The following is a 12584-nucleotide window of genomic DNA, read 5'->3' as shown; positions in this document are numbered from 1 at the left end:
TGGAAAATGACTTGGACACTAAAGGTAATTTGAAGACTTGAGAATTAGTCTGGCTTTGGCAACTGATTTTTTTTTTCTCATTGTGTTGTGTATGTGTGTTGGTTAGAATTAGAATAGAATATAATTTTTTATTTGTTATTTTTATTAGAAAAAGACTTACCTTCTCATGTTCAGGAGATGCATAGAAGAAAGGAATTTCTAGATTATCAGTTGGATGAGCTTTCCCGGCAGCGAGCTCTATGCCGAGGTGGACGGGAAATACAGGTATCTTTGCATTTCTTAAATAATAACTCAGGTAAACAAACTAGTTAACAATTTTGGTTTTTGTTTGGTTTGGGTTTTTTTGGAGACAGAATCTTGCTCTGTCTCCCATGCTGGAATGTAGTAGCACGATTCTGGCTCCCTGTAGCCTCAACTTCCTGGGTTCAAGCAATTCTCCTGCCTCAGCCTCCCAAGTAGCTGGGATTACTAGGATGTGCCACCACAGTGGCTAATTTTTTTGTATTTTTAGTGGAGATGGGGTCTCACCATGTTGGCCAGGCTAGTCTTAAACTCCTGGCCTCAAGTTGATCTGCCCAACTTGGCATCCGAAGTGCTAGGATTACAGATGTGAGCCACTGAGACCAACCTAATTAATGAGGATTAAATGCCCTTTATTGGGGAGTGGCATGATTCATGTATAAAATTGTGTACTAAGACACTAAAAATGTTTGTCAGGTTAACACATTTCTTTTTGCCTTTTTTTTGTCCTTTTGGTTTTAATTATTTTTTTTTTTTCATTTTTTTCTTTCATTAAAATTTATTTTAAAAAACTTTTTTTAAAACTTTTTTGCAAAGGGCGAGATACTCTAGTAAAGATTTTAGGCTTTGCAAGCTGTATGGTTGGTCTCTGTTGCAGCTATTCAGCTCTGCTTTTGGTAGCACAAGGCAGCCATAGATGATATATAAACAAATGGATGTGGCTGTGTTCTAGTAAAACATTATTTACAAAAACAAATGCATTTTTGTTCGTTTTCAAGTTAGGGTCTCACTTTGTGGCCCAGGCTGGAGTGCAGTGGCACAATTGTGGTTCAGTGTAGCCTCAAGCTCTTGGTCTCAAAACAAGCTCTTTTCCTGCCTCAACCTCTTGAATGGGACAGGGTGCCATCATGCCTGGCTAATTTTTTTGTTTTCTATAGAAACTGGATCTTGCCATGTTGCCCAGGGTAGTCTGAACTTCTTGCCTCAAGCAGTCCTCTCACCTTAGCCTCCCAAAGTGCTAGGATTACAGGCATGAGTCTGCTCCAGGCCTTGCATTTGGCTTATAGGCTGTACTGCCTTGTATTGAAGGTATATTCAGTTTACTAATTATCTTTCAGTTCCAAGTTAAAGAAATGCAGTTCAAATTAGGTTAGACAAAAAGGGAATTAGCTTCAGTATGGGTAGATCTAGAAGCTCAAACAGTATCGTTTTTTCATGTCATGGTTTGTTTTTCTGTGTGTCAGCCATTTCTTCTTCGGGAGAAGGTGTCAGCATCTCAGGGTTTCTACCATCACAGCTTAGAAACTTCACAGAGAGAGACTCAGTCTTTCTCTTAGCATCCATGTATCCAAAGAAGGAGTTAGTTTAGTCCCTGGGTGAGCAAGCAGGTCTAATCCCTAAATTTAAGAAGATGGGTGCCATGATTGGCCAGGCCTGTATTAGATGCCCATCACTGTGGCCAGAGGAATGGTTAGGGTGTGATTAAACAGCCTCATTTGAATCACCTGGAAGGTAAAGGGTAGAGTGATGCTCTCAGGACTGGAATGCTAAGATAGCACACATACAGTTCACAGGACACAGCTTCTTCCACAGCAGCATACAGTGTGTGTCAGTACTTGTGAAGAGGAAATAAGCTGGGTAAATACATTTTTCATTGGGAAAATATAGGCTCTTTTAAGATTAGAGGCAGTCCATTGGAAGGCATTTAAAAATGCATAGTTTAATTTTAATAATGACATTTGAATTTTTTTCCAGAGGCAAGAATTAGATGAAAAAATTTCCAAAGTTTCTAAGGAAAGGCAGGAACTTGCTTCTAAAATTAAAGAGGTAAGTAGTTCGCACGTAGCATTTTCTTGATTTTATTTTATTTTAGAAATTTAAATATAAAACTGAACTGTCAGAGTGACTGTTCAGATAAGCCATGAGCTTTTATGTATTTTTTGTTTTGAAGATGGAGTCTCTCTCTGTTGCCCAGACTGAGGTGCAGTGGCATGATCTTGGCTCACTGCAACCTCAGCCTCCCATGTAGCTGGGATTGCAGGTGTGCACCAACACACCCAGCTAATTTTTGTTTTTTTTGTGTGTGTGTGTGTTTTTGAGACACAGAGTCTTGCTCTGTTGCCAGGCTGGAGTGCAGTGGTGCCATCTTGGCTCACTGCATCCTCTGCCTCCCAGGTTCAAGTGATTGTCCTGTCTCAGCTCCCTTGTAGCTGAGATTACAGACGTGCACTACCACACCCGGCTAATCTTGTATATTTAGTAGAGACAGGGTTTCTCCATGTTGGTCAGGCTGGTATCAAACTCCTGACCTCAGATAATCTGCCTGCCTCCGCCTCCCAGAGTGCTGGGATTACAGGCGTGAGCCACTGCACCCTGTCTTTTTTTGTATTTTTAATAGAAACAGAGTTTCACCATGTTGGCCAGGATGATCTGGGACTTCTGACCTCAAGTTATCTGCCCATCTCGGCCTCCCAAGTGTTGGCTTTATAGGCTTGAGCCACCGTGCCCGGCCAGCTATGGGCTTTTTTCAGTTACAGAAAAATTACAGACATCTGTGGAAGTGGAGACACTGGTGTAACAACATTTGCATTTTTTCCTTTAACCTAACAATGCATTCTTAACTACCATCTAAGATTTCTAAGAAACAGGTGATTATAAATTATCTTTTTTCTGTTTTAGGTCTATGTAAAGATTTAAATCCTTCTTACAAGGTGCTCTAGCTCTTCCTCCCACACTGCAAAAAACAATTATGATAATTACCATCCAGTAACAATTAATGAAAATAACTTTGTGGTGTTTTCCCTGTTAAAAAAAGAAAAGTCACCTGTGTGAGCTTTAGGTTGAGGGTGGCAACTGTGAGCCCTCCAGAGCTCACAATTGGTTACAAGTAGAGTGATGGTGGGCAGGATTGGCATAAGAAAGTACAGCACTTTGATTTTTGATTTTTTTGCATTTCTTGGCTCGGAGCATAAACTCTTTATACTTGTCTTAGATCATAAGACTCCTGTAATATTTTTGTAGCTTTTTCCCAGTTCTTTTTGGATGTACAAATATCAGGTAAGATTTAGACTAATTGAAGCTTGGCCGAGCCAGGTGTATAGCCTGACTGTCAGAATATAGCCCTAATCAAACCACATTGGTGTCAGGGAAGGAGGGTAATAGCAACTGATGACATTGAAGTTTTTCTCCTGAATGTATTATAACTTTTCTCTATGTGACTAAATATAGTTGAACTTAATGCTTATTTTCATTAGCAGTTTATTTAAACTAAAAGTTATGTGAAAACTTTTGATTAAAGTTTTAAACTAAACCTCAAATTAATCTTTCCTCAGTCAAGGATGAAGTCCATGTTCACAGATCTTTTTTGCTGCTCATCACGTGTTCTGTGGGCCATTGAACTAATTGTGCTCCGCAGGTTTTTATTTTTTTTTTTTTATTTTGCAGATACAGTTTTCTCTGAATGTGCTCAGCAGTTTTACTCTCTAGATGGCTAAGGAGAGGTGTCTGACAATGCTTTACTGTGTGAGCCATGGAGGGCCACAGTGCCACCCTCTTCCTAAAGCTCACACACATGCCTTGAACTTCATAGTTGAATATATCATATATGCAGAGATGAATCACTACTGCCTCTTAGCAGCATAAAGAAGCTTGCTGAATCGCTGAGGAAAATGCTGATTTAGGCTGGGCACAGTGTCTCACACCTGTAATCCCAGCACTTTGGGAGGCTGTGGCGGGTGGATCATGAGGTCAGGAGATTGAGACCATCCTGGCTAACATGGTGAAACTCCATCTCTACTAAAAGACAAAAAATTAGCCAGGCGTGGTGGCACGCACCTATAGTCCCAGCTACTTGGGATGCTGAGGCAGGAGAATTGCTTGAACCGGGAGGCAGAGGTTGCAGCCAGCCAAGATTGCAACACTGCACTCCAGCATGGGTGAAACAGCAAGACTCCATCTGGGGGAAAAAAAAAAGAAAATGTTGATTTATTTGAGCACTACATGGTATGCATCATTCACATTATCTGGCTCCGTCACAGTACATTGCATTGTAGGAGACCAAACTTCTTTCTCTTACTGTGGAAATGGAGTATTTGTCAGGTTCATAGGCATTTTTGTTAGTTTAGCAAAAGTACATGAAAAAGGAAAGAGCAATATTATATACTTAAAAACTAACAGAAAATGTACATTCAAGCTTAATTCTAACCCTGGTTTTACTCAGATAATTCACAACTCAGTATTATTACATCTCTGCTTCAGATACCTGCTTACATACATCTGGCTACAGGAAGGATTGTAATCTACTTTGACCAAATCAAACTCTAGATAAAAATTTTTAATGTGCTTAATAATATTCTATGTTTTAACTGCAAAGCACACATTCTTTCTCCTGTTTGTGATTATCTTGTTTCTGCTATTTCCTAGATTTGAGGGTTCCCCCCTAACTTTTACTAAATATTTTTCTGTCACATAATAAATGGTAAGTGTTTTATAGTAAAAATAGGCCTGTCATAGTCAAGAATTGATCTACAGCTGACTGTTGATTTAACCTTTGTTCTTTTAGGTTCAAGGACGCCCACAGAAAACACAGAATAACATCATCTTAGAGTCCCATGTCATCTGCTGCACATTGAGCACAAGTGGTGGTTTACTGCTTGAATCTGCTTTTCGTGGGCAAGGGGGTGTCCCCTTCAGCTGTGTCATTGTTGATGAGGTCAGTGAATGGTCAGCCATACAACTTTGACTAGTACTATGAGGAGTAAGTCTCAGATGAATTGTGGCTGCTGAGATGTTGAGGAAATGTTTTTTTCTGCATCTGATTTTTACCTGTTACATATGTATTTCCTTATGTAGAAATCTGCTCCTTAGTCCAGGCACAGTGGCTCATGCCTGTAATCCCAGCACTTTGGGAGGCCAGGGTGGGTGGATCACGAGGTCAAGAGATCAGGAACATCCTGGCCAACATGGTGAAACCCCGCCTCTACTAAAAATACAAAGATTAGCTGGGTGTGGTGGTGTGCACCTGTAGTCCCAGCTACTCGGGATGCTGAGGCCGGAGAATCACTTGAACCGGGGAGGTGGAGGTTGCAGTGAGCTGAGATAGCACCGCTGCACTACAGCCAAGGCAATAGGGTGAGACTCCATCTCAAAAAAAAGAAAGAAAGAAATATGCTTCTTAATGACCCACAATAGTGAAAGTAGATTTTCCAGTATTTGGGGGTTAGTCTTGAGGATGACTGATGGTTTCTAACAAAATCTCTGCTGAGTGACTGTCTCGCTCCTGCTTATAATATCTCTAATAATGTTTTGAAGTAGTTTTAATATAAATACTGAACAGTTTTGAGCCATAATATTTTCACCTAACATCCTTTATTCCTAGTTCACTCTTTGAGCAAACATTTATTCAGTACCTATTGTTTGTCAGATGACAAAAGAGGTGGAGCAGGAGATACCAGAGAATTGAGTAATCAGGAGACCCAAGATCCAGTTTTCACCAGAAGGAAAGGACAAAAAGCAGAAATCAGTAAATAGTTGAAGAAAATATCATTGAATTTAAGAGAAATTTGAGTCTTGTGATCAAAGAGGCATACATACAAGGAATATCATGCAAGGAAGAAAGATATGGGGAAGCACACTCACAGACGCTCCTGATGGGATTTCTGAACCTCAGAAACAAAGTTTTAAAAGCAGGCTGGGCATGGTGACTCACCTGTAATCCTGGGATTTTGGGAGACTGAGGGTGGATCAGTTGAGCCCAAGAATTTGAGAGCAATCTGGGCAACATGGTGAAGCCTTGTCTCTACGAAAAATACAAAATTTAGCCAGGTGTGATGCCATACGCTTAGAGTCCCAGCTACTCAGGAGGCTGAGGTGGGAGAATCGTTTGAGCCCAGGAGGGCTGCACTCTAGCCTGAGTGACCAATCGAGACTCTGTCTCAAAAAGTAAATAAATAAGATATATAAATAAATAATAAGATTAATATATTAATAAAATAAGTAAAATTTTTTAAATAAAGTTTTAAAAGGACTTTAGAGGAGAAACATTTTTTTCAGGCCCATGCCCTGCAGGAACAAAGAACACACACATCTAGGATGCACTCGGCCTTCTTAACTTACGGCTGGTTCCCAAGTGGTAGTGGCTTCCTTGGTGGCTGACTTCAAAATACATATTTGATTTTTTTTAAAACATTCGCTTGGAGAGTTTGTTATTTATTTATTTATTTTGAGACAGAGTCTTGCCCTGTCACCCAGGCTGTAGTGCAGTGATGTGATCTTGGTTCACTGCAACCTCTGCCTCCCGGGTTCAAGTGATTCTCCTGCCTCAGCCTCCCGAGTAGCTGGGATTACAGGCATGTGCCACCATGCCCAACTAATTTATTTGGTATTTTTAGTAGAGACAGGGTTTCGGCACATTGACCATGCTGGTCTCAAACTCCCAACCTCAGGTGATCTACCCGCCTAAGGCGGGTCTCAAAGTGCTGGGATTACATATGTGAGCCACTGCACCTAGCCTGAAGGGTTTATTTTGTTGTTTGTTTTCAGATAAAATGCTTATTTTTGATATTTCGTGCAGAAGTGTGGTACTTTTCTGAATGGTTAGAACTTTAATCAGATAAACTATATGGATAAATAGCAAAGATAGTTAAGACTGCCTCTCCCTTCTATGTCTTGCCAAGGCTGGACAGTCTTGTGAAATTGAGACTCTTACTCCACTCATTCATCGCTGCAACAAGCTTATCCTAGTAGGAGATCCTAAACAGCTCCCTCCCACAGTCATCTCTATGGTAAGTTTTTTTTTATGTTCAGATTGCTTTAAAATGGAAGGGGCTTTTTAAAATTTTTGTCTTAAAGAGGGAGGAACATCTCTCTTGGATTGGCCTCTCTTAATTTGGAGTGAAAAGTAAGCAGTAACTCAGAAAAGAGAAGCACTGATTTAGTCTCAATACGTTAAAAAAAAATCCTAAAAAGGCCCCTTTGTTCATAGTTGTGCTTCTGTGTATGTGTGGCAGAAGTCCTGTGTTCAGCCTAGATGGATGACGTGCCATGCAGACCAAGCTTTGGAAAAGTCAGTGTGCACATCTTTAAAGAGCTGAATCTGATTTATTTTAATCATGCAAGCACCGAAACAATAATAAAAAAAAAAACTTCAAAAGTAAGGAGAAGAATCCCACCCTCTTCATTTATATTTAAATATGTACAAATTGAGGAAAACATGAAGTTAAATTAATTTTGGAGTACATTTCCATTTTTATGATTTAGTATTCTAACATTAATACAAGAAAATGTCTGTGCCCCTCACATCATCTGAAAGTGAAGGTATGGGGGAAAAAAGACGAAATTATAGGCTCTGCCTGTGGGAAAAGAAGAACCAGATTGTAGTCTACTCTACTCTGTTGGTTTCTTTTTTAATCTCAATGAAAAATGTCTCCTAGAAATGCGCATCAGTATCAGGATTCAGTAGATGTTTTGAAGTAATCTGAAGAGGTTATACAATTTAATAAAATTTGTATTAGTGCTAATAACATAGATTATTTATACAAATAATTGAGCAGTGGCCTCATAATCCTAGAGAACAGATTGTTTTCAAAGCATTTCTGTGGAATTATGGAATGAATGCAGCTGCTTTTGTTAGTGGCTTTTGACTTCAGGATTATTCAGAATAGTAGTGCAGTTCCATGTATGACATTTGAGCACAGGTATGTGATCATGGTAGGGTGTGGCCCAGAAGCACTCCTGTTACCAGTGAAAACCTGTGTGTTTAGGGAGGAACTGCTACAGGCAACTTCGTTCATAGAGAATAAGGAAGAGCAAATTCTGTATCCCATTTCTTTAAATAATGCAGTATTTTATTGAAGTGAAAAGGGATTGTTCATGGACCTCAGCCTTACTGCCTAATTTAATGATTGATAAAAGCAACAAAAATTACAAAAAAAAATCCATTTATGGTTTTTAAGTTAATTGTACAAATAAAACAGGCTATTTTGAGAAAATAATTACAAAATTCATTTCCATGAGGTGCCTTTTTTGACCACATATTTCTAGTGATAATTACGGTGTAAGTGAGTAGTATCTTTAACAGATTTTGCTGGGCATTTGTGTGTTTATTCATCTTTTTCAGTATGTATATATTGAGTGCCAACATAATTCAGGTGCTGTTTAGGTATTGGGGTTATGACAGTGAAGAAAACAGACAAAATCCCTGCCTTCATGGTGTTTGCATTCTAGGGGATAACAGTAAGCCGGTTATTAAAATGTGGCATATGGCTTGTATACAAGTATATATTTACGTGCATATGTGTTTATGTATGTGAGATTGGTTTTTTTTAAAGATGGCAAAATTATTCTGTGCAGAATTGGCTTTTTTTAAAATCAGTAAATCAGGGACATTGTTCCATGTCTGAATATATATTAATAAATTTGTATCATTTGTTGAATAGACTGTGGTTTGACTGGAGGTTAGATGCATTACCTTATATAAGTTCTTTTTCTGTTCCCCCAAAGCAAAGATTAAAACTTAGATTTTTGAGCTAACTCAGATAAACTTTTGAGGATTTAGGCAAAATTGTCAAATGTCTATTAATTATTTTATACTTACACAAACCTGTTTAAAATCACACATATAAATAGGTTAAGAAGTAATGCCTTTTTCTCCACTCTCATAGTTTGTGAAACAAGTTTATTCAGGCTTTGCACATGTTCAGTGCCAGTATCTTTCACGTCACTTATGGAGATTCCATCATCTTAGTGAAGTTTTCAGCACATTTTTACTCCCAGGTTAAGATAGTACTTTTTGAAACTTTCTATGATACTGTCATTGGAAAGTATATACCAAGGCACAACTATGATAAGACAGTTTATCCCATTTGTCATTTAGGTCACTATCTTGCAGATCGCGGAACATAACCCATTATTTGGTTTGTGAAATCAGTCTAGCACAGGTTGGGCATTCCTAATTCAAAAATTTCACAGTGCTTCACAATCTGAAACTTCTCAAGTGCTGACATTATACTTAAAGTTCATGCTCAAAGGATAGGCTCATTGGAGGATTTTGGTATTTTAGATTAGGGATGGCCAACACATAAGTCGAGTTTGTTTCCTCCACTGGAATGTAAGTTCTGTGAGACTTGATCTTATTCACTGCAGCAGTCTCATCACTCCAAACTATAGATGCTTAGTACATATTAGATGGCTGGATGAAGAATGTTGTCTTCAAAACACTTGTTTACAATGTCATTCAATATGTCTGTTTGTGAGGATATACCACCAGAAATAATTGTTAAAATCTGTGTTACATTTATCTGCTTCCTTTATTATTATTATTTTTTAAGATACGGCAGTGATGTCTTGTATTATCAAAATAGCATCAGTTGTCATTCACAAGGTCGTATCACTTTCATAAGCAGTATGTGAGTAGAAAATGCCTCTACATATATTCAAGATTCATGGCATTTTGGTCAGGTGTGGTGCCAAATGCCTGTAATCCCAGCTACTCAGGAGGCAGAGACATGAGAATCGCTTGAACCTGTGAGGCGGAGGTTGCAGTGAGCTGAGATCGCACCACTGCACTCCAGCCTAGACAAGAGAGCCTAACTCTGTCTCCAAAAAAAAAGATTCAAGACATTTTGAGGATGAGAGTCAGAAACATCTTTTTTCTCGGAAGTTGTGGTTGGTAATCTTATACTACCTGAATGTTGCCATGTACATATTAGATGTCAGTAATTGTTTTTATAATAGTGGGAAAGATATAAAGGAATTCTTGGAAAATATTGCTTTATTTTCCCCCTCACAGAAAGCACAGGAGTATGGCTACGACCAATCAATGATGGCTCGCTTCTGCAAACTGCTGGAAGAGAATGTAGAATACAACATGATCAGCAGGCTGCCTATTTTACGGCTTACTATTCAGTACAGGATGCATCCAGACATATGTCTCTTCCCTTCCAATTATATTTATAACAGAAACTTAAAAACAAATAGGTGAGTTCCCTTTATTGCTTGTGAGCTTATTTTGTTTGTAGTTTAGCTGCTTATGAAGAATAGCCATTTTACTGTCTTCTTAGGTTTTATCATAAAAAGCATAAATCATGGAGGATTAATAATTTTCTCTAGTTATGAAAGCCATCATGTCGAGTACAGCAAATGCACATAAAAAAGAAAGAGGGAAAAAGTCACCTATATTTATACTACCTAGAAATAAAGAATCACTGGTAACATTTTGGCATATCCACTTTCAGAGTATGTGTGTGTGTGTGTGTGTGTGTGTGTGTGTGTTTTGGAGACTGTCTTCTCTTTCTTTTGCCTAGACAGAATGAGTACAGTGGCACAATCCTGGCTCACTGCAGCTTCGACCTTCTAGGCTCAATTGATTCACCCACCTCAGCCTCCTGAGTAGCACTCACCACCATGCCTGGCTAATTTTTGTGTTTTTCTTTTTATAGAAATGGGGTTTCGCTATGTTGCCCAGGCTGCTTTCAAACCTCCTGAGCTCAAACAATGCACCCGCCGTGGCCTCCCAAAGTGCCGAGATTACAGGCAAGAGCCACCGCGCCTGGCCAAGTTTCAGTCCTTTTACCATGCATATCTTTTTTTACTTTTTAAATTTTTTAAGAAAAAAGTGGGACCATATTTAACACAGTATTCTGTGGCTTACTAGAGTGACTATCCAGTCATATTTGTTATATTTTAATGACGTAGATACCTCTCCCAGCACCAGGAAAGAAATAGAATTTGTTTTGTACCTTTCACTGATACACATCTAGAAAAGAATATTGCTGTTATCCCTTTACTTGCCCCAGCCCACTTCACCACACAGAAAAAATAGTCGTAATACTAAAATATTTTCTTAAATCTCAACCTTGTTCTGAATGTTGACTACCTTTTACAGACAGACAGAAACCGTTCGGTGTTCCTCAGACTGGCCATTTCAACCATACCTTGTGTTTGATGTCGGAGATGGTTCAGAAAGACGGGATAATGAGTATGTTCTCCTCTTGCCTTAATCCTCTGTGATGGTCCCATAATTGTTACATTATTTGCATTCATATTTATATTAAGTACATTTCCTATACACGTCTCTTTGCCTAATGTCAGGGCACAGTCATTTTCATTTAAATTGATGCTTTTTTCTGTATAATGGGGATAATATCATCTAATGTCATAAGCAAGCACTTGAGTAGATATTTTTCGAGATCACAGCAGTGAGGGAAACAGATGTGCCCATTGCAAGATGATGATGTCATGGGACAACAGACCTTTACCTGGTAATCACTTAGGTAAGCAGTTACTCCAGTTGGGTTAAGAACTATGAAGGCGAAGTATAAATTCAGCTGAATGAAGGTGTGAAGGGGAGTAAGGAAGTAGCAACAGAGGCTGGATGGTATTGGGTTGTGAATAAGGGGATGTATTCAGGTGGTCTGTATATGACAGCAGAGAGGAGCAGTGGTGTTGCCACATAGCGGCAATGTCAGAGGAGCTGGGGATTCTTGTGAGAGAGTAGGGGAGGAATGGTCTAGAGGCAGCATTTGTTGGCACACATACAAGCACTGCTCTGTCATGAAGTAGGAGGAAACAAATCCCACTTGTACATCATGGGATGGCTGCAGAGCAGGTGGCATCCTCAGGTGAGAATCAGGTGTTAGGTAAGATAGGAGGTGGAAGTAGGGAACACATTGAAGAGGTAGGGAAACATACAGAGGAGGAGTTGGCCATGGAATTGTAGTGCTGGAGGGACTGCATCCTAAAGGTTTTCATGGGGCCTGTTGGAGGAGAGCAAAGAATTGAGAGTTAAGTCCCAGAGCATCATGAAGAAGGAAGGTTAGAGTGGAATGTTGACCAGACAGGCTTAATCTGGAAGAGGACCAAGGGAAATGAAGATTTCAGGGATGGAAGAGATGGCTAGCTGACTGGGTTGTCCATATAGTAAGTCTCAAAGTTACGATAATGGATATTTAAGGCTTGTAAAGCAAGGCGAATAAGGTAGCCTCAGGAATCAAGGGATAGGTGCGGTGCAGCCCCCGGTCTTGGTGCATTTCGCATCTGGTGTAGTCATGAGGGAGCATGTGGTTTCAGGATGAGTTGAGAGTGCAGGATATGAGGCTGGTGAGGACAACAAAGGGGACATGAACCTACTCTAGGGCCCCATTTTGTTCAGCTGAGGTCAGGTGGGACACATCATTTACGTTCGGTTTTTGTGGATGGCAGCTGCTCGGTTGTGTGGTGTGTGTTATATGCAGCCAGTGGTGGGGGACAAGGGAAATCATACATCTGAAGCATTTTCTCAGTGTTTGGGAGATAGTAAATTCTTAACTCCTGTTAGCTATCTATTATTCACATATTTGTTCTTATTA

General features: G+C 39.5%; 1 protein-coding gene across 26 annotated transcripts in view; it reads left to right on the top strand.

Moving 5' to 3' along the window:
• Nucleotides 1–12584, top strand: part of SETX (senataxin) — an 88374-nt gene that overhangs the window by 60820 nt on the left and 14970 nt on the right. For all 26 annotated transcript variants that reach the window (XR_013519780.1, XR_013519778.1, XR_013519792.1 and 23 more), the window contains 6 exons: nt 149–264; nt 1996–2067; nt 4802–4951; nt 6915–7022; nt 10028–10215; nt 11123–11215. Coding sequence is in view for 21 of the 26 variants with exons in the window: in XM_035261106.3 (XP_035116997.2) it covers nt 149–264; nt 1996–2067; nt 4802–4951; nt 6915–7022; nt 10028–10215; nt 11123–11215 (727 nt within the window). In the remaining 5 variants the exon portion in view is untranslated. The remainder of the gene's footprint in view (nt 1–148; nt 265–1995; nt 2068–4801; nt 4952–6914; nt 7023–10027; nt 10216–11122; nt 11216–12584) is intronic.

Source organism: Callithrix jacchus, chromosome 1 (genome assembly GCF_049354715.1).
Source record: "Callithrix jacchus isolate 240 chromosome 1, calJac240_pri, whole genome shotgun sequence".
Lineage (NCBI taxonomy): Eukaryota > Metazoa > Chordata > Mammalia > Primates > Cebidae > Callithrix > Callithrix jacchus.
The sequence above is the reverse complement of the archived record's forward strand: the minus strand, read 5'-3'. Positions and strand labels throughout refer to the sequence as shown.